The sequence below is a fragment of the Anabrus simplex genome, chromosome 8, assembly GCF_040414725.1.
Source record: "Anabrus simplex isolate iqAnaSimp1 chromosome 8, ASM4041472v1, whole genome shotgun sequence".
NCBI lineage: Eukaryota > Metazoa > Arthropoda > Insecta > Orthoptera > Tettigoniidae > Anabrus > Anabrus simplex.
The window spans coordinates 66,306,770-66,333,290 of NC_090272.1; the positions used below are offsets into that span (position 1 = coordinate 66,306,770).

General features: G+C 38.0%; 2 protein-coding genes across 2 annotated transcripts in view; one reads left to right on the forward strand and one right to left on the reverse strand.

The window, feature by feature from the left end:
* Positions 1-25,972, reverse strand: part of Sou (required for meiotic nuclear division 5 protein souji) — a 69,636-nt gene extending 43,664 nt beyond the window's left edge. Inside the window, exons 1-5 of the mRNA XM_067152263.2 lie at positions 25,767-25,972; positions 19,019-19,164; positions 18,792-18,929; positions 12,284-12,421; positions 5,832-5,964 (exon numbers count right to left, since the gene is read on the reverse strand). Of these exons, the coding sequence (XP_067008364.1) occupies positions 5,832-5,964; positions 12,284-12,421; positions 18,792-18,929; positions 19,019-19,164; positions 25,767-25,902 (691 nt within the window). The 5' untranslated portion in view covers positions 25,903-25,972. The remainder of the gene's footprint in view (positions 1-5,831; positions 5,965-12,283; positions 12,422-18,791; positions 18,930-19,018; positions 19,165-25,766) is intronic.
* A 390-nt stretch (positions 25,973-26,362) lies between these two features.
* The window catches only part of LOC136878791 (aldo-keto reductase family 1 member B1), a 132,784-nt gene continuing 132,625 nt past the window's right edge, over positions 26,363-26,521 (forward strand). Inside the window, exon 1 of the mRNA XM_067152264.2 lies at positions 26,363-26,519. Within this exon, the coding sequence (XP_067008365.2) occupies positions 26,454-26,519 (66 nt within the window). The 5' untranslated portion in view covers positions 26,363-26,453. The remainder of the gene's footprint in view (positions 26,520-26,521) is intronic.

Genomic DNA, 26,521 nt, shown 5'->3' on the forward strand with positions numbered 1-26,521 from the left:
AAGAGATGTTCTTTTAGGAACTTCAGTAAGTCCATAAAACCTTGGAAGAACTGCATCACCCAGTCAACATCTTGCCTCCTCCTCCTCTTCTGGACTGAAGACTACTTTCAGAGTTTAACAGTGGCACTGGACACAAGTGGTAGTGTCATGAAGGCTCAATTTGTAAACAGGCCCCAACAATATCTTGATAGGATCTTGTTCTGCATGGCCGCATGGAAATAGCTTTGTCTTACTCCATAAAGATGTAAACGACAACAGCTTCCTCCTCAAATCGCTTCTTAATATGTCAGTACCCGCTATTATTTCTTCTTCTTATCAGTGTTTTGTGTGCACACAAAATACACTATTGTTATCATTATAGTAATTATTGCAGTTTACATACTTATTTACAGACATTATTATGACATTGATCAATATGACACTGTATATCTAAGCACAGAGTAAGTCCTTGAACCTATCCATCTGTTTATTCGGGCTAATCATGAGAACCAATGGACAAATCTAGATAAGGTTATCATCATTCTATAATGCATACCTGCCAACATTCAAAAAGATAAATCCAGAAGATCCTAAAGCAGAAAATGTTTAACAAAATGCGCAGGTGTCGCAAAGTCTTGAGACATAGTGAAAAAGGACAGCAAAGGAGGAGATTACAAAACAATACTAATACAAGTCAAATACATGTTATGATCACCCCTGAAATTAAATACTTAAACAAAGTTACATCATGATGAGTGCTCATCTGTTTTCACTTAACACTGGGAACAGTTCACACAGTACACAAACAGTGTTTTTCTGCACTTTAAACTTGCAAGTCCCAATATGAATGTAATCGACAAAATTAAACTAAACATGTACACTTATTTACAAAATTCTGTCAAACTCACAGTATGCAGGCTATTATCCATCACAGGTTAGAGAGGACAGATGAAGATGAGTTGCTTTCTTTGCTTTCTTCAGAAATTCTGGAGGAAAACTACTCGAGTAACATGGACCAGTACTTCTGGTTTTCAAAACAGAAACAGAATCCAGAATTTCATTTGACATTGAGGACCTGAACTGATTTTGGTTCTTTTTCACCAAGCTGAACACATGTTCACTCAGCATTGCTGTGCGGTAGAGTCAGAACAGAAAGCATTAGCCGGGATATCCTATCATACTTAGAAACACCATCAGCTCCACCAATGTTCATCAAGCGAGCTAACTATCTTTTCCTGCTTTGCCACAAAACAGGTGACGACAATAGGGTAAAACTTATCATTTCTATTATTGCTCCCATCCGTAGCTAAAGAAAATGGTTCATGTTGCATGTAACCCATGAATTCGCTTCTTGAATCCATAGCCATTTCGAGCATTCCACTCTTACTATATCAAGGTCGACTCCAGAAGAGGTAAAAAAAAAAAAGGAATTAATTTTATGACTGCCATCCTTAAATTTTGTATTGGAGACGTGTTTAACAGATTTAATGTGATTTACTAATTCTGTTATTCCTCCATGAGAAATGTTTATATCACGTGAGCACATGGAACAGAATGCGAATGTTTCGCCTTTCCGTGATCGTATAAAAAAAGGAAATGCAGCAGAATATGCCTCCCTAAAAGGCCGATAATATTGTTTCTTAGTTGAACACATTACAAACACCAATAATAATAGTAAATCGCTTAAAAATTTGACACACAATTCCACAAGTTTCAGAACTACCGCCGACACACAAACAAAGCAAAGAGAATAAGAAACAAAGCCTTTCAGCTGCTACGAAGCACGACGCAGTTACTAAAGTTGTTATAAAATTTCACAGCCTGCTACATAGCACTGTTTGGGAACATCTCAGTGAATGAAGTAGCAGCTGAGGTCGAACAGGTGACAAAAGCATGGTGATAATCGATAATGTGATTATCGATACATTTACCAGTCGAATTTCAAACACTGCATCTCATATTACCAGCTACTATCAAAAGTCAAACACATCCGATTTGACCGCAGAAAGCGAAAACAAGCGTGGATATTCAAGATCCATACAATAACGTTGTTCATCCGTACAACCGCAAAACACACTCAAAATCCGTACATTTTATGGAAAAACCGGAATATTGGTAGGTGTGTATAACGCATTTCTCGAGAAAGGTTTATGTGCAGAAATATTCATCTATGAACAAAGGAAGCCGAGCAGTAATGATTTAAGTGAAGCAAGTGAAAGAAAATATGGCCGTTCGTGTGTCTTTTTCTTCTAGCTTATGCTGACTAAATTTTTAAAGATATATTAATACTATGAGGGTAAGAATCGTTCAGCATAAAATATTCCAACCAAAAAAGTCCATGACAGTATATATATCTAACTTAAATACATAGTGCACTATAAGTAGTTTTATATTATGGTTTGCAGTAAAAAAAAAAAGTTAAATTTAGAAACAACTTTTTAAATTGATCAATTAATCTTTATAAAAATAAATTGTTTATAATTTCATACAACTAATGCAAAAAATGTAATGTGTTTAAAAATTATATAAAACATTGTTCTGGATAGGCCCTTTATTTTAATATTGTCTGTTTAACCGGCCATTTCTTAATCCAACCAATGGTCTGGTCCAGACCAGGCCATTTAAGATGATGTCACAACACTGCAAAAGTGAGTTGTGTTATAAATACACTTATGAGCAGTTGAATTAGAGATAGCTGCCGTTTTGGTAAAATGGCACTGTGGTCAGCCCGGTACAGTGCAACATGCGACTGTGTTGTCTTACGGCTGTTGAGTAACAGTTGATCACAGGATGGGCAAGACATCAGATCTCTGCACATTTGATTGTGGCCAGGTTATGGTGCCAAGCATATGGACCGTTCCATCTCCAAAGTCGTGCAGGCACTGGGCTTTCTGCAGGCCACCGTGTCAAGAGTGTTCCATGAGTACGTGGATTCGGGGAATACCACCACCAGGGTCAACTGCCGTGGAGTACAACGTATTGATGACAAAGGACACCATTGGGTAGCTTGGATGGGAAGAGGTAAAAATGAAATGGCGTATGGCTTTTAGTGCCAGGAGTGTCCAAAGACATGTTCGGCTCGCCAGGTGCAGGTCTTTTGATTTGACACCCGTAGGCAACCTGTGCGTTGTAATGAGGATGAAATGATGATGAAGACGACATATACACCTAGGCCCCATGCCAAAGATATTAACCAATGATGGTTAAAATTCCTGAACCTGCCAGGAATCGAACCCGGGACCCCTGTGACCAAAGGCCAGCACACTAACCATTTAGCCATGGAGCCGGACATGGAAAGAGGTGAAAGACGGGCTTAAGAGTGCAGCAGATCACTAGCGAATGCAATGCTGGACAACGACGTATTGTAAGAAGCTATGGCATCCAGAACCATCTTCTTGCAATAGGGTACGAGATTGTTGATAAACTTAACCATGATAGGTATTTGATTTGATCCTGTATTGACTTGTCTAAACCTATTAAAGATACTATTTAAAAGAGTTTTACATTAGGTCTGCCTTGTCAGTACACTTTTAATGATTGAAAATTATTTATTCATTCATACATGTTTCAGGAACAATAGTCACTATCCCTCTTCTTACCTAATGTCAGAAGGCATGATGACTGACACGGGATGGACTTTCAAAGTCACCTGGTCAGATGAGTCAAGGTACCAATTAGTATGCAATGATGCTAGGGCACGAGTGCATCATCCAGCACATGAGACAATGAATCTTTCTTGCCAGTTGTGGTGGTGTCCTCATGTGAGGACTGTTCGCACGGAAATGGGACCCCTGGTATATCTATATGCCAATGTCCCTCACTGGCGAACATTACAGGAACCTGATGTCTGATCATGTCCACCCATATGTTCACCTCGAGATTCCTGCAGGAAACATTTTTGTGTAGCAAGACAGTACACCGGCCCATTGCTCCCAAATTGTGGCCGATTGGTTCAAGTGAACACTCCGCAGACATAAGGATGCTTGGCTAGTCCTGAAGGTCATTCGACCACAATCCTATTGAGTGCACCTGAGATATCGAGAGGGATCTGTGCACCCTGGATCCTGCTCCAACCAATTTCTGTGCATTATAGGAGGTTGTGCAGCAGTCTTGGATCAGTATGGTACCATAATGCCTTTGATACCTCGTGCAGACGATGTCACGTCACTGCCATCATCAGGGGGAAAGGGCACACTACATGCTACTAGCCAGGTATCTCTAATTCAGTCATCAGTGTATAAGAAGAATATAGCATATAAAATGGTTTAACCCATTTTGTCATAATTTCAAGTTGCTTATTCTGTTAGAAATCTACAGTAGAACCTCGATTATACGTTCCCGGAAACTATGTTTTCCCGAATTATCCTATTTAAATCACATGGTAAAAATCCCGCATTATCCGTTCCTCGAAGAAACGATTTCCCGGATCAAGCGTCCAGAATTTTCAGTCGCATCAACGTTAAATCCTCAATCATGTGTTTTTCAAGAAACTGTATCTCACGAAAGGACGGCTATGGCATACTTACTGATGTTGGTGTTAACGTCCCATCATTGCGGTAATTTGAGGAAGAAGCCTACTGTACCGTACTGGAAAAGCGATTGGCGGTGAACTTGCATAAGGGACCACCTTAACATCGCATTCGGGTTGTATTGTTTACAGAATCGTCGGAAATCATAAAGAAGAGAGTGTCCACAACAATTGGAAGGAGACAGAGCGCATTTCGGCAGCTCTGCTTGAAGACGGAACAAGTTTCATCAAATGTTCGTACAGTACTTGCAAAACGTCTACATTATGTCCAGGGTTCAATGATTTTTTTTTTTTTTTTCCCCGAGTGTATCGCCGAACAGGTTTTCGGCACTTCCCTCAGGGCACTGCATTGTCACTAGGCTTTCAGGCAGGAATCGAAACGGCTCCTTCTTAAGTACCGGTAACACAAATTTACTATTTTAATATTATCGTATACGTTATCGAGACCAGAGCCTTACATACTGTACATTAAGTCATGGGACTATTTGGGATTGCCTATTACTGTTTTGGTCCTAATATAAGACTGGGAATTTCACGTTTTTGTGCTAAAATGTCATAAAAACTGCAAACAGCTGAGTCAAGGTCGCGAATAACCGAAATTTCGGAAGTGTTAATGATATTTTTTTCTCTTTCCAATTTGATTGTGATTAGTGATGGGCAGAATTGAATATAATGCATTCGAGAACTTTAGGATCGATACTTACATTCAAAACCAATATTCTCGAGTTCAACATAACCTTTAAAAGTCAATGTATGCCTAATTTACGCGGTACAAGATTTCCATAAACTGGCTACGAACAGTATACCGGTGACTAAATTGCAATGGAAGATAAAAAAAAAAGGGATTTCACCATCATGTTGGGTGCTTTTGTATCTAATGTACTTTATTTTATTAGATTAGAGAATTAAAAACTACTTGTCGATTGTTGTTTGGTTATTTCACGTCCCACTAATTATATTTTTATAGTTTTTGGAAACACCAAGGTGTCAGAATGTTGTCCGACAGGAGTTCTTTTATGTGCCAGTAAATCTACTGACATGAGGCTGACGTATTTTGGATAGGAAAAGCAACCAATGTTCTCTACAAGGAGACCTTATAAATCCTTTCATGATAAATTCAAAATTGCTCCATGCAAAGCTGGGATGGGTCACTAGTGTTAATACTTTTGTACTGTTAAATTCGTTACATGCTAAAAGAAACAAAACACAGTCTTTCTTTCAGAGCAGAAAAAGCAAAAGCTTTCTTTTAATTACTGTATGAATGTTCCTACAATCAGTCAGTATCTGACATTAGGTTTCCTTATTGAAAAAATTATATGCTTACCTTTCTCATGCCTGTTTACAAACTGATGAAAATGAGTTCGTGCATAAGCGATGGCCTCATTCTGACCAGCTGGTCCTCTCTGTATAAGGTCTATGAACTGCAGACGATGCAACTTGAATTCCAGTGAAGAGTTCTACCAAGAGACAAACTTATATCAACAAATCATAACAGATGTAAGAAATAACAATACATACTGTAACTATTAATGGCATAACAGACAATCTAATCAAAACTGGAAAAGTTACCAATTAGAAAGTAAAAGACTGAAGTAAAACTCAATTTTTTTTAAATGAATGAATTATGAAGATAATTATTTATTCCAAATTTTAAATGATTAAGATAAAACTAACAATGATTTTAACAATAAAAATTAAACTTGAAAGTCAACAGTTGATTTGTCAATAGACCAGGAAAAAAAAAAAAAAAAAAAAAAAAGCAAGCAGTGGCAAGGCACTGTAAACAATGATATGAGAAGTCTTGCCTCAGTACCAAAGATATGTTAAATGGCAATTTTAGGTCCAGCCAGCAAATCCTCGACCATTGGGACGAATGCCAAGATGAAATACATCCCCTATATGTCTATTAAGGAGTTAAAATAACCCAATTGCATTTATTGTACCTACTTGTAAGATAAATTAGGTCTTTTGAATTGTGTAAAAGTTTAATTTTCAAGACAACCTTAATGACCAAGAACTTGTTCTTGTTACTACAATGGATTTTGAATGATGATATGGATGTAACAATCTAGACACACAAAATATGGATGACATAGCAGTCTTTCCCTGTTAGTATTCCTCAGTTACATGGTGCATAATAAATATTTGGTCTTAACAACCTCCTTGTGATCATAAACTGTATTAGCAACCAGTATAAAAATGATCTAATTATCTCTAGAATACTCATTTTTCAGAAAAAACTGTGTTGCAGGGGCCAGAATCGGTTAGATGCAGGAGATCTAGAGGTATCACACATGAAAGCAGCAAAAAGGATTCATAGTAGGAAAAAAAAAAAAAAAAAAAAAAAAAAGGACAGGACAGGAAGATATTCAAAATTAAAAGTTCATTTGAACAAACTCCACTGAAATTAAGTGTACAAATAGCCTTAGATAACGGAGTTGTGTGCAGTGAATGGTTGAGGTAATGAAAAAGACTGATGGACTGAGGCTAAGAAGACTATACATCTTCTTCTTCTTTTTTTTCGACACAAATGGGTCACTTAGGACCATACGGAATCAACATTTGTTCTCCAATTTCATTGATTGTTGTGATTTCTGTTCCTCCTGACGAAGTACATCGTGTTGGTTTCTTCTTGTCTTTCTCAAATGCTCTTGTGTGAACAGTTTTCCCAATTATATTAATATCCTTGCAGATTTGGAGGCCTTTCTTTACTTGCTTATACCATTTTGATCTCGTATGTTTAATTTACAAAAATTTGTGCATTTTATAAGTCAGTCTATTGTTATTCATTCTTTCCAAATTGCTTATAAATTGAATTCGTCATAGTCTCACTGTATCAGTAAGTTTAAATATTTATAATTATATTTCCGAGTTACGTTTGGGGTAATGTATTCCATTTTTAATTCTTGGCCCTAAGATTTTTCTCATGATTTTCCTTCCTTTAATCTCTAATTGTTCCCTTAAATTTTTATGATGTAAATTGAGCGTTTCTGAAGCATAAAGAGCTTTAGGTTTGATCAATGTTAAGTAATGACGAATTTTACTGTTCCAGGAGATAATCTATTATTATTATTAACTTTACTGACCACATTGGACCACTTGAGTCTTCAATGTAAACTTTTTCTTTAAGGTTGTACTGTTTGATTCTTCTTATCTGCCCAGTACTTCCTCATTCATTCTGATCGCAGTGTTCTTAATTCACCTGAAATCTTTACAGGCATTCTGTGCATCACTTCAGTTGAAAATTTGTGATTCTTAAGAAGGGTGGTAATTTTATTCTTGTTCTCTGCATCTGAAATTTTGAGTCCAACTGTTTTGAGATCCTCTTGATGTCTTTGATCCAATGCCCTCCTGTCTTCTTTCCCAGATTTCTCATCACTAGTTGTCGTAAAATCCTGTTTTCTGGTAATCGTAAGATGTGAAAGAAATAAGAGATTCTTTTCTTCTTCAATATGCTGGTAACTGGTTCAATCTCCTGATAGACAGTTTCAGTGGGGAGAATTCTCCAAACTCCTTCAACCTGCTACTTTTTATTTATGCAAGTTCTAATAATTCTTCTTTCAGTTACGAGGAGCTGATCAGTTCTTTCATTTTTAATTTGGAACAAGATTTTGCAAGCATAAGTGGCTTTGGGCAAAGTTACAGTTTTGTAGTGTTGGATCTTAGTGTCTATTGACAAGCACTTTTTGTTATAAATTGACCAGGTTAGAAATTGTGCTTTTTTCATTTTGTTGGTTCTATTTATCCATGTTGCTTTCTCACTAAAGTTGTGTATAATGATTTCTCCAAGGTATTTAAATAGTATGACTATGCTAATTTTTTGACCATTTATGATGACTTCATTTATGTCAAGGAGTTTCATTGGCATGATCTCAGTTTTCTCAAAGGATATTTGTAATCCTATTTTTAATGCAATTTTCTGGAGACTGCTGGTTTCCCTGCACTTTTTTTAGATTTCTGCAAAGACTAGGTCTTCACCACATGCCTTATCATTTTTTAGTTCCTGAGCACATGGACTTCTTCCATGTCAAGGGCTAAAAGAGCTAAATCATCTGCAAACCCTAGGCAGTTTGTCCTTATTGAGGGTTTTCTCCAATTTTGATTTAGGTGGGGGTTTTTTTTGCCAAATTTTCATGATGTAATCTAGAGCCACATTGAAGAGCAATGGGGATAATCCATCACCTTGTCTGAGGCCTGTATTTATTGTGAAAGCATTTGACATTTCCCCCTTGAACTTTACTTTCGAAACTGTGTTCGTTAAAGTTAGTTCAATAATTGTTGATAATTTAGAATGAAGGCCATATGATCTGAAGATTTTTTAGAGTGGGCCTGTGTATACTATCATAAGCCTTCTTGAAATCTATGAATGAAATAAACAGCTGTTTATTTCTGTATATGTAATATTCCATTATTAGTTTCAGGCTGAGAATTTGGTCTGGGCAACTTCTGTATTGGCGAAATCCTCCTTGGTATTCTCCAAGCTATGGTTTTTTATCATATTGAAAATTGTGCGGGAGAAATTTTTTTTAAGTGCAGTCCAAAAGGGTTATTCCTCCGTAATTGTCTGGATTAGTTTTATCTCCTCTTTTGAATAATGGATGGATTACGCCTGAGGTCCAGTGTTCTGGGATTTTCTCTGTGATCCACATTTCGACTAGATGCTGATATAAATTTATGATTGCTGGTTTCCCTGCATTTTTTTAGATTTCTGCAAAGACTAGGTCTTCACCACATGCCTTATCATTTTTTAGTTCCTTAATTGCTAATTCTACTTCAATGAGGGAGGGTCTATTTAGATCTGGGGTGGTTAAAATGGGAGTGTCAGTATTTACTTTCAACGTTTCCACTGGATCATCACAATTTAAAAGTTTGTTGAATGTCTCTGCAAGGATCTCTGCATTTTCTTCTTTACTATGGGCTAACCTTCCTGATTTATCTCTCAGCACTAATATTGGGGTCTCATATTTTTTGAAGTATTTGCCAGATCTTCTTCACCGTTAGGTGCTATTCATAGCAGACTTCCGTTAGACACAACCAGTTGTAGCAGGTGAGATCAGAGTGGATGAAGTGCAAGCTACCTAAAGAAATTCTATCTGTGACCACAGATTGAAGGTCTTCCTTTCACAACCACTTTGCATGTGCAACTTAGCAGTCAGGGAGAAGAGGAATTTAGAGAGGTTCCACTGAAGACTGGAAATGGAACATTACAGGCCTCTGGTGAAAATGTTACCATTCCAGCATCATTGGCCAACGACGTTCAGTCTCAAGATACCTTAACTGGTTGTCTTTCACAATATCCATGATGCTCTGAATATTTGGCTCTGTGACAGATCTATATTGGCTCCAAAATGAACAGGCTGCAGAAATCAATAGGAAAATAACGGTGTTAATTTTAAGTGAAGAAAGAAACTATTTTTTGCTATTTGCTTTACATCGCACCGACACAGAGAGGTCTTATGGTGACGATGGGATAGGAAAGGCTTAGGAAGGGGAAGGAAGCGGCCATGGCCTTAATTAAGGTACAGCCCCAGCATTTGCCTGGTGTGAAAATGAGAAACTTTGAAAAACTATCTTCAGAGCTGCCGACAGTGGGGTTCAAACCCACTATATCCTGGATACAAGCTAACAGTTGCACACCCCTCACCACATGGCCAACTCGCCCGGTGAAGAAAGAAACTGCATGTCCATTAACTCGGTCATGGATGACAATGATGTGGTTCATCATCCACTGAGTTCCTCAATTCTATTTCTGCACCTTGCTTGCTGACACATGAAATTACATTAAAACACAGGAGTGTTGATAATGGTCTTGAGGAACCTAAATGGACCAAAACTGAGCAAAGGCATTCGCCTAAGAAGTATGAACGGCACACACGAATATCATTGAGGCTGATATTTTAACATGTGCTGGAAGGGAAGAAACTGAATTCGTACTACTATTCACCTGATTTATAGCAGTTATCCTATTCAATTTAAGCTATTACAGTTTTCCATAAGTGTCTCCTTTGCCATGTCCTTAAATAAGTCATAAGAGCCAAACGATCAGTACTGCCAGGAAATTCAGAACGTTTCCCCAGATGGCCAATTGTACATTGCTTGCTCTCAAGTTATGTATGAAAAGGTAAATTTGAGGACCAGTGTTCAGATTGCCCTTCTCCATTTACCTTAACCACATACATAGCCAACCTGTCAAAGACATGTATGATAGCTAGCGTTTAATAATTTAAGGTAAGAAGCCTGAGGGCCAAACTTGAAAGGAACTGTCAAGGTATTTATTAGGTGCTATCTAGCTGAGGAAGTACTTAGTCAATACAGAAAAATGTGGGTTCAAGTTCTCTCCATTATTACCCTTATTAACACGTGGCAGGCCTTCGGTAACAGTAAGTGTCAATGTCAGTGGAGTAGCAGAAAATCTTTCTCCTCATCACACCATTAAGTTGCATTCATTTCCTCTCATTCTCCAACGGCAGTGATGCAGCAGCATACTAACGTTCGCATGTCTACTCTACATGGAGTGAGCATTGTAACATTTCAGTGTCATTGACGAGGCATTTGCAATGTTATTTGTAGTTTGTTGTGGTTCAGCATTGTATGTGTATGTGGAACAAATTCAATAGGACAAAATAAGAACAAGGAATCTACTTGTGTTGCACTTGGATTTTTGGTTAACAACCACACAATAACACAAGAGTAAAAGAAAATATGTCAACAATGTATTCTTAAAATCTTGGAAGGTGATGCAGATCTGAATAGATGAATTAACAAAACAAGACAAAATTTATTGTAGAACGTAACTTTAAAGCTTTTCAGTCTGTTAACTACTGTAGGTTGACACTGGGAAGTATTAACAAATCTACTGAATAGTCACATCATCCAGGTGTTCACTTAGCCTGCCTCAGAAATGCATACAGCAAAGTCCCGCTTGTCTGACACAAATGGGCCGGTGGGACGTTGGGTTGGTGGGAATGTTGGTTAATATGGAAAGAGAAAAAAATGATATAAGGAATGCTTACCAACATCTTATTACTGATGCAGTTAATATTTACATTGTATAACACAATTAAAATTCAGAGCATAAAAGGTCATTGATACAGATTTAAATTTGTTTTAAAATGTTTGTAATAGACTTCCTCGCCTGTCGACTGTCCTTTTCTCACCACCATGTTATGCATTCTCAGCAGAAGTAACACTTCAAGTGCTGCAGGTTTCTTCTCGTTGATCAATGCTGCTTCAAGGGCTTTGAATTCTTCATTGTGATATATATCTTGGCACCACCTTCATCAATGTCGTTTTCTTACACTTCTGTTTCTTTTCCACCACTGTTAACAATGCTGACATGTCTTCTTCAGTCACTTCAAACTGGTTATCAAGGGCAAATAAAAGCCTTCATCAGTCGCACCTGCATATCCAGGGATTTGTTTCAGCAAAGGCAACTTATCACCCATGTTTTTGGTGTTAATTTCTTCATGAGAGTAATTTTAGCCGATTCTTTTTCTACGAACATGTCGGATAAAACAGAACATTGGATAAGCAAAGGTTGGTTGAGAGGGATTCTACTGTACCAGGTTAATTACTTGATCAAAGGATGTTGGCTAACCACTGTCTCTCACTTAATGCAAAAGAAATAAATATGAAAGGTGCCGAGGTCCTTAACAGGAATGTTGCAAACTGAACACTGAAAGGCAATAGTCTTCAATGAAAATTAATGAAAGCATTATTATGTATGTACCTATTAAGAGGAAATCTATACTGTCATTAAATGTATGTAACATGTACCTGAGCATACAAACTTTCTCGGTGAGCCTGCGCCCATTCCAGTGCTGGGCTCAAATCTCTCTGTTTCAAATTATCAAGGATCCTATTCAATTCTGAAAATGGTTCTTTTCCTCCATCTTCCATCTGCAAACCTGCTTCCTGTAAATATACAAAGAAAAAGAAATGAAATAAAAGAATCAAACAAGACAATACCAAATTCTATATATGTTCAAAAGCTTTACCTTAGAGATAAATGTCAATTAAAGCTGAAATATACTCATTACAGTCATTACCAATGAGTGCAGCTGACACTAACAATGCTCTTTATTTGTAAGAGCTTAACTTGGGTATTCTTTTTGCTATTAGACCATTGAATTTATTAGTAATTTAAATTCTTGTACCATGTTTTTCTAAAATGTGAGTTATATATATTTTGTATTCTTGTTTTTCTAGTCCCTATCTGCTCAAGATGTCAGCAACAATCTTAGCTGTCTTTTTCTCTGTTGTGAGCTGCTTGGAATAACTCTGCCGATGTCTTGAGAGCCCAGTCTCTGAAATTTCTTAGCCACGAGATTCATCTCTAGCCAACACCTCCCTTTCCTTGCAGAATTTATTGCAGCAGATTGTATCTGCTTCTGTTTCTCATGATGTGACCAAGGTGTTGAAGCTTTCTTGTTTTTACAGTGGCCAGCACTTCTTTACCCTTTCTTATCCTTCGAAGGATCTCTGTATTTGTAACAAGATCTGTCCATGACACACTCAGCATCCCAGAACCACATCTCAAAGGTCTTAAGTTTATATTACTACTAGCTATAGTACCTGGCATTGCCCGGTTGGTTCCTGAATGTTTACTTTTAAGATTAGTATTACCAGTTAGTTTTGTGCGAAGTGAATTTTTATGGAATTCCTTTTTGAGATATTGATTTTTACTATCTATTATGTAGTTCTAGAGTTATTTAGATGGGTTTGATTTCAATTTTTAGATTATTTAATTTTTGAGTAAAACTTTATCATACCTGCCAACTTTCTGAAAGAGAAATCCAGAAGATACTATAGCGGAAAAATTTTAACGATGCGCGCATGCGTCGCAAAATCTTGAGACGTAGTGAAAAAGGACGGCAAGGGGGGAGATTACAAACAATACTAATACAAGTCAAATACATGTTATGATCACCTCTGAAATTAAATACTTACACAAAGTTACATCACGATGAGTGCTCATCTGTTTCCAGTTTATTTTTAAAGATTTAAAAGATTAAAAATACCAATTTTCATGTCTGTAACATGTTAAGTTTTTGAGATGTGCTGTCGATATGCTCATTTTAGAAATTCATCCCCTTTTTCGATTCCCCTTAAGCGGATTTTCCGAAAACAAATTACATGTGTTTCTTTACTTTCACAGGACATTCCAAATACCAATTTTCACATGTGTAAAATGTTATCTTTCTGAGAAATACTGTAGATATAATTAGTCTTTTAAAAAACTCACCCCCTTTGTCAATGTCGTTCACTCCTATTAAACTGGATTTTTCAAAAATACAAAATGTGTTTATTTTTAAAGAAGATTCCAAATACCAATTTCACGTGTGTAACATCTTCAGTTTTTAAGATATAAGTATCCTTGTAAAAAGTATTCAACCTCTTTTTAACCTCTTTCCACCGCACCCCCCTTAAGAGGAATTTCCGGAAACAAAAATATACGCGTTTCCTTATTTTTAAGTGGGATTCGAAATACTAATGTTCACGTCTTTAAACTGTTAAGTTTTTGAGATATACATACTCATTCTAAAAATTCGCTCCCCTGTTCATCCCCTTAGTGGCGGAATATAAAAAAATCCTCCCTTAGCATGCACCTACATCGTAATATAAATTTAACATCCAAAATTTCATTTCTTTATGTCCAGTAGTTTTGGCAACATATTATAATGTTCTCATACTGTTGGGTAGGCAACCCGCTGATCAGACTTGTCTTGCGGTTTGCTTATCTTGCCCTATTTCATTTTTCACCCCTAAGTGCCAAACTACCAATCAGATTTTGTTCAAACCACTTCATAATCTCTCTCAGATGTAATAAGAACAAACTGTGAAAATTTCAGCGAAATCGGTCCAGTAGTTTTTGAGTCTATTAACCTCAAACATACCAACATCCAATTATATATAGATTATATTACTGTACTGTACTATACAAAAAATAGACATAATTATCGCTGTCCTCTAAACTGCAACAATTTTCATGCAAAGATGTGCATTCATATGCATAGTTTATGGAAGAAATAGGCAGTTTTCATGTCCTCAATCACAATTTGTAGTGGAATATGAACATTGGTTTACAGTTCTAGTTTCTGATCAGCCTCTGCCATTCAGTCTCATGGCTGCACTGTCAATCTTGACTATAACCAACCAGCATGTTCTATGTTGTTTTTTGCTAGTGGTTTAATACTGCACTAACTCATACAAGATTTTTGGTGACTGTGGGATAGAATAGGAAAGGGCTTAGGAATGGGAAGGAAGCAACCATGACCTTAATTGGACAGATTTATACAACTGTAAATCAAGCATAAGATTCACCCTAGCTGCATAATGTATAGACAAAGAAGTGTGAGAATTTCCACTTCTACCCATAAGCCAAGTGGAGAGAGTCGTGACCACGCAGCACTGTCATCTGACACGGCAGTATGCTAGTCTTGCCGTAAGTATGTTGTCACGTTAACTCACGCTTTCATAATAATCGCTAATTGTTTTGTATGCCTTTGCTGGCAAGACCTAGTGTTTACAATGCACTATGTCTTCCGGTATGGGCTAGAGTAATTTTTTTACTTTCATTGATCTGTTTCATTCTTATCCTTGGCTTTGACAATATGAAAGTGACTGAGGTATGAGCGATATTAGTAATGCCAATTCCTTATGCAGCCAGTCCCTGCTACGAATGGTGTGAAAATGTTGCTCATAGAGTCGGTTGGTGTGGGCATTTCAGTGGGTTTGGCAGACTGAGATGTAATAGCAACAGCTGGCTCAGTGAGGAAAGCAACAGGAAACTATCTCGCTCTTCATTCCCCTAGTACACCTCTTCAGTGACTCCTAGGCCATCTATGACAGCTAATGGTAGAGTTGTTGAGGATACAACCAGCCTTCGGGCTGAGGACTGAACATACTAATACAATTGTTTTGTTGCTATTCATTGCCAATGTGACAACGTCTAGGCAGTGTAATTATCACCTTATTGTGTAACTACTTAATGAGCATTAAGTGTAAAATATGTTGCATTTGAAGAGAACAAAGTGGGAAAGACTGATGAAAAGTAGCTGCTGAACATTACTACTTTTACTTTGTTTAGAATCTTGCCATCCCAAAGAAGGAAGGGTCTTCACTCACTGGTAAAAGTGGGAACTCTTTTGCACCTTGTCGATGACCTCTTTCGTGACTACACAGCTAAAACATGTGACACTGTCCCACAGCTGGAGCTATAGTATGATGCATAGTATGAACAAGACTGATCTTCTTCAAGTATACATTTCTTTAGACCACCTAAAGATAGCAATGATTTTTCAAAATGGAAGAAACCTATCCCTAGAAATGTCAGAAAAAAGGCTCGTAATTATTTCGCAAGTGATATTCATACCGGAAAAGTAACTTCTTCATAAAAAGTAGACTCATTCTTGATAAATGGTGAAAGATTGGAGATTCCAAGCCAGAGGTGGAAATTAAAGCCTAATCCGCCCAAATATTTTTCAAAGACAGTTAGGAAACGTAACTCCCCCGTGAAAAGGCAATCCTTGCAGTCAAATGTTTCTTTTGATAATAAAATCCCTAATCAAAACATGTTGGTGAAGAGCTCTTAAGTTCAGCAGTTGAAGATCAAAGATACAGTAAATATTGAATATTTGCCTGAAGATACGACACTGCCAGTTATGTATAACACATAGTCATCTGCTGAAAACAATAATCCAGTCATGTTCCATATGTATAAAAATTTGAAACATTTTAATTTAGGGCAAAAGAAACTAAAAAGAAGATACTTGTAACCTGTGTGATTGTACGAATGCATAAACCTAGTCATCATCTTCACAGGAAGAGAAGGAAAAAACTTGAAGAATAACATAACCTTCACATAGAACTGGCACAGGCGACTCAAACCTTGATCACTAAGTTTTACAATATTTAAAATTCTTCCACCGTTTTGATACTTGTTTTGCCTTTTGGCAAAAATTTTTATTTGTCAACAGTACATGTTTCGTTCCTTATTTAGGAACATCCTCAACTGTTATTGTAGCTTAGGTGAATTGCTAAGATTTAAAATACATTAATTTGCGGGTACGGTACATTGATTCATTTAAAAACTACTGAAATTACCAATTAAATTAAATGATATTAAAAACAATGTAGGGGTTAGTGTGTTAATAATGTGAGAGCGGATGATTACATAGTTGGTCAGCTTAAAAACTATGTCTATTCATTTGAATAGTTGTTAAAAATTTCATTTTGTTACATTAAAAAGTCTGTTTGCAGTTAAAAGTTTTAAAAAATGTTTGACTTCGTAACACTGTTCAGATTATTGAATTTTTTATCTTCTGTTCCTTCCAGGTAAGTTGTTATATATTATGAGTTTGCTTATGGTGCCTTTGATTGAGTCTAATGTGGAACTTTGAAGCTGATTGCTGAACAATATTTGTGAAGGGAGCTTCCTTTCAATTTCTTGCTATGGTAGACTCCAATTCTACTGTGACCCTGGAGGGACGTTTGTTGCTGCTTTGCGTCTTGTATTATACAAAACGGTGGAAGAATTTTAAATATTGTAAAACTTAGTGATTAAATTTTGATACGGAAAATGAAGTTGATTACTTGCAAATCAAACCTTGATGTCGCAAGATATAAAAATGGCACAAGAGTCTGATGGTATTGTTGAGTGCCTTACTTTCAATCTTGAAAAGACTTTGCCACTCCCTCGATTTACCAACTAACATTGACTTTTACAAACCGGGCAAGTTGGCCGTGCGGTTAGGGCTGCGCAACTGAGAGCTTGCATCCGGGAGATAGTGGGTTCGAACCCCACTGTCGGCAGCCCTGAAGATGGTTTTCCGTGGTTTCCCATTTTCACACCAGGCAAATGCTGGGGCTGTACCTTAATTAAGGCCACGGCCGCTTCCTTCCCACTCCTAGACATTTCCTATCCCATCGTCACCAAAAGACCTATCTGTGTCGGTGCGACGTAAAGCAAAAAAGACTTTTACAAGCAACTGCTGTGGTTCTACAACAGTGGCATACACCAAGGTTCTGACATCTTGGTCTTCTGGATAATGGACCTCAAGAACTTCATCTCAGGTGCCTGTAGTCTTGAGACCTCTTTCTTTATAAAGGCATAAGTTTCAATATCATACATCAAGACTGATGAAAAGTAGCTACTGAACATTACTACATTTACTTTGTTTGGAATCTTGTCATCCCAAAGAGGGAAGGGTAGAAGTGGTAGAGGTGGGAACTCTTTTGCACCTTCTCAATGACCTCTTTCATTTAAGCACTGCCAGATCATTCCTCTTACAACACTGCTGTATGCCTTTTTAATATTCATGAATAACACAAAACAAGTTCTCATGTTTCTTCCAATGCTTTTCCATCAGCAACTGAAGTTAAGATCTATAGTTGACCTACTAGGCCTACCTCTGAAGATATACCACCTGCAATATTCAAAATCTCTTATGGCCACCTGTATTTGATATTTAGACTAGCAGTTATCTGCAGCTTCACATGCGTGGATTTCGTAATCTGATAAAAGTAATCGTTCTTCGGTACTGTACTAAGAAATTATCTGAAAATCCCTAAAGTATAAAACCTCACTGAAAAAATTACTTTCATTTGGCCCAGAAACTCTTTGTAAACCACGTTTGTGGTACTGTCTTTTGGGGCTAAAATGACTATGTGACACAGAACTGTACACGTGAGAAACAGTCTTCTCTCAAGGCAGGAAAAAAAAAAAAAATGTTTATTTTTAAAGGAGATTCCAAATACCTATTTCTATGCCTGTAACATCTTCGGTTTTTTGAGATATAAGTATCCCCATAAAAGGTATTCAATCCATTTTTCACTTTTTTTTTCACCCCTCCTAATGGTATTTTCTGAAAAATAAAGTGTTTATTTTTAAAGGAGATTCCAAATACCCATTTTGTATGTCTGCAAACTTTTAAGTTTTCGAGATATATACTCAATAATTCACCCTCCCCCCACACTCCCCCTTAGCAATGGAATATCCAAAAATACCCAAAGTTTTGTTTCTTTATGTCCAGTAGTGTTGGCTCGGCGATGATGAGTCAGTCAGTCAGGACATGTTATTTTGTATACATAGATAACATTAGACAAAGTACTCCAAATGTTTAATTTAAAAAAGAAAAAATTGTTTTAAGGAGCTCTGGATTGCCAGAATTCTACTCTGAGAAAGGATTATATAACCTGCCATTACATGTATTGACTAGAAGTTCACACATTTAAGCACTCTTAGATACAAACTGAACAAGCTAGATACATAAAGAAATATTACCTGGGCCAATTCATCTGCGATATCCAACATTCCTTGCCTATAGAAGTGCTGACATATAACTTGATTGAGCAACTGAACTTTTTCTGGTGCTGAAAATACATCTTCCCTGCTAGTTGAAGCAAAATCTGACACAAAATTCTGGAACACAAAGATAGCAATGAACATGGAAATAATTATTTCAGTAGCTTGAGCAATATTTACTTAAGTGATAATTCTGATTTACTTACCCTGTCAATTGCTTTTCCTACTTTTGATACAGTGCTGTGTAAATCTCGATGATCTGTTGCTAACCTCTGGACTGTTTCACGGATTTTATTCACTGCTTGTTTGAGGATTACAATTTGAGCTGCAGTTAATTCATGGTCTGAAGGGCCTAAAGGGAAAAACAATTTATGTTATGACCAACAGTTTAACACTGCAATTTATCATGATCAAAACAAGCTGAAATTATAAAAAGATATCAGAGAAACATAATTCATAATGGCATATTATATTGAAATTGTTTTCAGGAGGGTTTTAATGTTTTAGAGGTGGTAGTGGTGATTATAGTTTCAAGAGGACTAATCAGAGACAAGAATGGAAGGGGTTCGACACTTCAAAATATGAAGGTATCGGTCAACAAAAGACAACAGCCATGAAGGGCATGGAAATGAAAGATCCCCTAGGCCTCAGAAATCTAATAACATTGAGGTCAGAAAAGAACTAGAGTTGACCAAGAGAGGTCGGATAGGATAAATGGAAGTGACGAGCTTGGCACAAGTAAGCGTAAGCAATGCCAGGACTAGACCTGAGGATTTCAAGTAATAATTCTTCTGAGTATCGAAACAGTTATACTTCACCCTAAAATTTAGCCTACTTATGCAGTGCTACTGACATAAGGGTCATTGCAAAGTTCTGAGTGCAAAACATTTGGGCATGTTTCAGATGTTTATCCCAAAAGTTAATGAACCTATAGTTTAACAAGTTTTGTTACATACACTTTTGACCTCCTTTATTTCTTTTATTACTTAGGAGGAAGTCTCGTGACAGGAATAACTCCGAAGTTTAAACATTACAAACTCACCTCCGCTGTTTATTAATTTTGGTACTCTTACTTTGCGAATGACTGAAGACATAGGCTATACTCTTTGATTGGCCAAATCCAAAATTCCTCAGACAGTTTCATGTATTTCAGCAATACCTGATCCACTATCATAGACCACTTCTGTTTAAGTAAAAATTATGTCTGAATGCTGATTACAAATAGTGTAATTTAAAATTAAATATTAATTTACTAGTTGCTAACTGACAAACTTTATTTTGATATACAGTATTTTACAAATGTGCATAATTTATATTTCAACCCTTGAGAGTCATTTCACACGCAATGATCCTTAAGCTACCTGACCTGCATAGTTGTGGTAATTAAAGCATCTATATGAGAACTAAAGTGGTTTGATCACAGGCGACCGAGCTCGATAGCTGCAGTCGCTTAACTGCGGCCAGTATCCAGTATTTGGGAGATAGTGGGTTCGAACCCCATTGTCGGCAGCCCTGAAGATGGTTTTCCATTTTCACTCCAGGCCACGGCTGCCTCCTTTCCCCTTCCTGCCCTATTGTTGCCATAAGACCTATCCGTGTCAGTGCGATGTAAAAAAAAAGGCGAAGCAATATTTGGCAGCCATCTATATAAATAAAACATGAATGTCTGCCTATCCATTTGAGTTTTTACATATTTTGGACATATTTAAATCAGATGGTGGCAAAAAATTGATTTTATGTATTTCTGCCTGTTTGCTCCACCGTTGTGCAAAGAACTATTTTTATGAAACCTGATATCGGTTTCCAAATTTAAATATGAACCTGAAATGAAAACTGATAAATATATCCCTTAATGTTACCATGTCTATATCCCTTAATATTGAATTTACAAAGAAATGTTAGAGAAAGAATACAATTGAAAATTTAAGTTACAACAACGTTTGCTCTATGAAAAATGTTGATAGAATGAGATTGTGGTTTCCAGTGATACTATCTGCATGTGAACAAGAAGTGGCAGCTTGTAGGTATGGCACAAGTAACTGATACTACATTCTTAGCTATAAACATCAGCATATTTATTATCAAATTGTTCATTATGTAGTATATACATGTATAACTAAGGCACAACTTTGAAACTATATGACAGTGCCTCAATTCGCAAGAGTCATCGCGGACGGAACAAATGTTTATTGTCAGGCATCGAGGAGCATGCGTGCCTACCACGCTTACCCCTCATACCTCGCATCCACGCGACTTCTCGTCAGACGACCACAAGCCAGCGAAGGAACCACCTCGCTTCTCTCAGCACCTGTTTTCCTTTTATGTAATGGATTCAGTATTGTTGGTTTACCACATTCTGTAATACCAAAATATTGACACTACCTGCGGTCTCTTCATCAACATTCCTTTCCCACAAAATTCCACAGTACCGAGCTCGATAGCTGCAGTCGCTTAAGTGCGGCCAGTATCCAGTATTCGGGAGATAGTAGGTTCGAACCCCACTGTCGGCAGCCCTAAAAATGGTTTTCCGTGGTTTCCCATTTTCACACCAGGCAAATGCTGGGGCTGTACCTTAATTAAGGCCACGGCCGCTTCCTTCCCACTCCTAGCCCTTTCCTGTCCCATCGTCGCCGTAAGACCTATCTGTGTCGGTGCGACGTAAAACAACTAGCAAAAAAAAAAAAAAAAAAAAAAAATTCCACAGTCAACCCTAACCTACTAACAAATAAGTTTGAAGTCAATGTCTCGGTGAAATGTTCTACACTATCGGTAATGCATGTTGCGCATGTTGCTTCTCACAGTTTGACTCTCAATACGAGCGTTCACTGCCAGGAGCTCACCAACGCCCTCCTGAGGATTCATAAAGGGATAGTGGAAAAAGATGTCAATGCAGCCCTACCAACTTCCAAGTAGCCAGCAGCTACTCACTACTTCAGAAGACTGAGCAAACTGACCACTGCTCACCCGTTCAGCACAGCTTCAGTCCACTACTGACTTTTGCAGAAGGTGGACTCCTGCAAATGCCGAGCATGGAGTCCAAAGCAACGTAGGGAGTTTCAAACCATATAAGACTACAACATACAATCCTGCTCGTGGCTTAATGTCACCATCTGATGGGTAAATTACCAACAACAGCATAGCATGCCCTCGCTCCATACGAACACTGTAAAGAGTTTTGGAATTGAACCCAGTTAATGAAGAGCTCATAGTAATTCTCTATCCTGCCATTCAAGACTTGCTATTGAGATCAAACAGGTGGCAATGTGAAAGTGCCAGTCTTAAAACTCTGGTATGATCAGGCCAAGGCGATTAACAACACAACTCTCAGCGGGTTTGATGTGCAGGAAGTGGTGTATACTCAGTTATAACAGGAAGCCATATACATTTTTAAACATAGGTTGTTTTTTATCAAGAAGAAAAAGACTAAAGGAGTAAACAGAGCCTGGATATCCAGGATACTTAAAAAAACAGTACAAGTAATGACCCCAGGGGAACGTAGAAGCAGGGAACAGCAAGTCAGAAGGTCAACCAGCCAGCAGCTACTCACCACTTCAGAAGACTGAGCAGACTGACCACGGCTCACCTGCTTAGCACAGCTTCAGTCCACTACTGACTTTTGGAGAAGGTGGACCCCTGCAAATGCCAAGCAAGGAATCCAAAGCAACGCAGGGAGTTTCAAACCAAATAAGACTACAACCTCCAAGAGTGGTAAACTTCTATTATAACCACAACACAGGTCATAAGGACCTAAACTGTTTTGTCAAATGATGAGCTGTCCAATACAAGAGGTAATGAACCTGATAAAGAAAACCAAGCAATACAACTGAAGATGCCATCATGTTAACTATCTGTGACACTCCAAAATCTGCAGACAACTTGTCAAGGCTCTTAATGAAAGCCATGGACGGAGTTGTATAAATGAAGCAGCCTTATTTGATAGAAATCTGTTTCTTGACAGTAATGAAGAATGGAATGACATTCTTAGAAAAACAGATGGAGAAAAATCAGAAGCATTTACGGTACACAATTGATTAATTTATTTATTTAGTTGAGGCTTTTAGGCCTGGGAGCATCTGAGGACATGCTTGGCTCACCTGGTGCAGGTCTTTCAATTTGACGTCTATAGCCAACATGCATGTCTGGGTGTGGATTATTATTATTATTATTATTATTATTATTATTTTTATCATTATAGAGGGAAAGAGTGAAACCCAGTGTCAGCACATAGCCTACTCCTCTTAAATAACACAAAAGAGTCTGCTCATGGCTTAATGTCACCATCCGATGGGCAAATTACCAACACTCCATACGAACACTGTGAAGAGTTTTGGAATTGAACCCAGGCTTTTGGCATGCAATCTAGTGATAAATGAAATGTTGTACGGCTTTTAGTGCCGGGACGGGTTCGGCTCGCCAAGTGCAGGTCTTTCTATTTGACGCCTGCAGGTGACCTGCGCGTCGTGATGAGGATGAAATGATGATGATGACAACACATACACCCAGCCCCCGTGCCATTGGAATTAACCAATTAATGTTAAAATCCCCGACCCGGCCGGGAATCGAACACGGGACCCTCTAAACCGAAGGCCAGTACGCTGACCGTTCAGCCAATGAGTCGGACATCTAGTGATTAGAAATTGTATACCAGACCAGCATTCTCAGAGGTCCCGAGGGACCAATGAGTGATTTTAGCCCGTCGACCACTGTTTCAGGCCTTGAGTGCTATTTCATAATTTGGTTAGTAGGGACATAACGGTTGTAGGTGAACTGGTATAGTTGTGTGGGGATCGAACTGACCAGGATATGGCCTGGGCCCCAGGTGGGGCCAGAGGTGCCCTAAGTAGGGCAGGGGTTGGTGGGGGGTCGTTGGCACTCTGTGGTTAAGAGTCCAACGAAGAGGGGGGGAGGCAACATCAGGTGGATGATCAAGCAAATTGTATACCACCGTCTCTCCTACCCTGCAAGCGAACATTCTGATGGTGAAAATTTATTCCACCAATGGGACGTGAACTGGCTAACCACGTTGTCAGACCACACAGGCTTGATGCCTTAACAATCACAGCCATTAGCCAGGCTATGTACTGAGTTATTTAGCCTCTGCATACCGAAGTGTCTATCTATTTTGCTCTGAACCCACTAAGATGGTAAGAATTCTTTTACAATTACCAGGGCGTAAGAGAGTTCTATCTTTTGGTTTGCAGATGGCTTGAAATTCTGTTAGGCATATTCGTTAAAGCACAATAAACAAGTTAAAGAGCTACATTACTGCATCTTTGCTTGAAAATGATAAAAGTCTGCCTGTGCACCGACACATATAGGTCTTATAGCGACGATAGGATGGGAAAGGCCTAGGAGTAGGAAGGAATTGGCCATGGCATTAATTAAGGTACAGCCCCAGCATTTACCTGGTGAAAATGGGAAACTATGGAAAACCATCTTCAGGGCTGCCAACAGTGGGGCTCAAACCCACTATCTCCCAAATACTGGATACTGGCCGCAGTTAAGCGACAGCTGTGCGCCCCTAACTTAACGGCCAACTCGCCCAGTAATTACAGGTTTAGGTTTCCTGTCTAGGTGAATGGATTGTTTACCAACAACTGCAATATTCAGAAACTTAGAACAAAATGGCTACTAGTAGTTTATTTTCATGGAGAAGTTTAATAAGCAAATCCATTCACAACATGCTGCCGAGTTGAGTAGTTCAGGCAGTAGAACACTGTCCTTCTGAGTTCAAGTTGGCAGTTTAATCTTGGTTCTGTCAGTCAGGTGGTATTTGAAGGCGTTGAAATACGCCAGCCTTGAGCATGTAAAAGAACCTCCCATGGGACAAAATTCTGACAGCTTGGCATCTCTGAAACCATAAGTGGGAAGTAAAACCAATAACATTATTATTATCTGTCATATGGGGTAATGAAAGGGTTATGTTCATATAAGTGTTACCAAGTGAACAGCATACTGAGAGTCAACCAGTCCATAGTTTGGAACAGTACTGGTACAGCTGAAGTCTTAGCAAGATGAGAGAAGTTTCAAGGATGTAAAATAACACTGCGTGTTCACCATCTTCAAGTGCTATTACTTTTAAGGGGCACTTCTAATAGAGTGCAAAACAACTGACTGACTAGCCTCTATGCTTCACTATCATGTAACGAGAATTCTATTGCATCCTGTAACTTATTCGTCTAATCAGGCATGTAGGCCTAATGTTTAGATGTACTCTTTCACAACACTGAAAAGCATGTCTGTTGTTCAGAATCAACCTAACTTATTTAAGAATGTTTTGGAACATGTCTTTTCAGCGAGACTAAATCACGTTCCCTTTAAAAATAAAAGACCTCACAACATCTTGCCTAATGCATGTTCACATTCTGTACTGTAGTCATATACAGTACATATTACTGACTTATGAACATTTCTGACGTACGATTCTACATGTAAATTCAAGGTAACCTTATAGGTTATACAATTTATTTTAATTTACACTCACTGGTACTCCTAAAAAGACAGTTCGTGGAAAGTACTGCCATTAAGTGAATAGCTTAACATATAACGTGAAGCAATATTTACAAATCTCTTCCTTTTAATAAATCTTAACGAGCTTTAGAACCTTTCTATGATGTGTCACTATTGTTCTGCAAGATATTTGGACAAAGAAATAAAGGAAGACTTCCCTTCTTCCCACGTACAACATTTTCTAAGTACTAGATTTGCAGAATGTAGCCTGAAAAAAATAAGCATGGCTTTTGAATTTCACAACAAAATGTAAATTCAGGACTTCAGCTTGCTTGTTTGTTTATTTACAGAAAGTCACCTGCCATTGGCGAGGTGAAGTGTCAGTAAGCGAAGTACATTACAAATGTAATTTCTTACTGTCACTAGCATCTACACTAAGGAAAATGTAAAAGCCGGAGTCACCAGCATTTTCAAAATCAATAAACATAAATCTTCTGTACTTACCTTCCTCAAATTCCTTTTTTAATCCTTCGACATTATTAGTGACATCCCGTAAAACACGATCGGCATGTTCATGAATTGAACCGAATTTTGAGAGGACCTTGTCAACTTCTCTCTCAACTGCATTACATGCATCCATCGTTGTTTTTCTGCAAACTCACTCAAAACAAACAATGGCTCAGACAGCAAACTCCGCAATGTCGATCTGTTTTCCAATGCTTCCAATGTTTTGCTCTATTTTTCATTACATTCAAGGTTTAGTTCTGATTGGTTCAATGCATCCATGGTAGCTCGGAAGTCGTGATCTGTCGTGACCAAAGCTGCGGAGTTGTTGCATGCTCTGCCATCTAGGAGCTACCGTGAGAAGTAATAGGGATTCGTTCCTTGTATCGCCATGGACTCTCATTACTTACCACTTACACGAAAGTATGATAATTACTAATTTAATCAGAAAAACAATCTGAGGAAGATAGAAAAAAATAATTCACCACTGGTATCAAAGCAATTTGTTCTTTCAATGTTTTTTCTTCATAACTAACAATCTTTCTATCACTTCCACGTCTGCGCGCGACTGTATTGCGAATAGGATTGCACTTTATAAACCATACTCAAGGCTATCAGCGAAAGAGCGCAACAGCTTTGAATTCATATTCCCTCAAGACTCCAGTGGTACAACACACATATTTTACCATGGCGCGCACAGTGAAACTGAACAGTGGTTACGACTTCCCAACCATTGGACTAGGAACTTGGCAGGT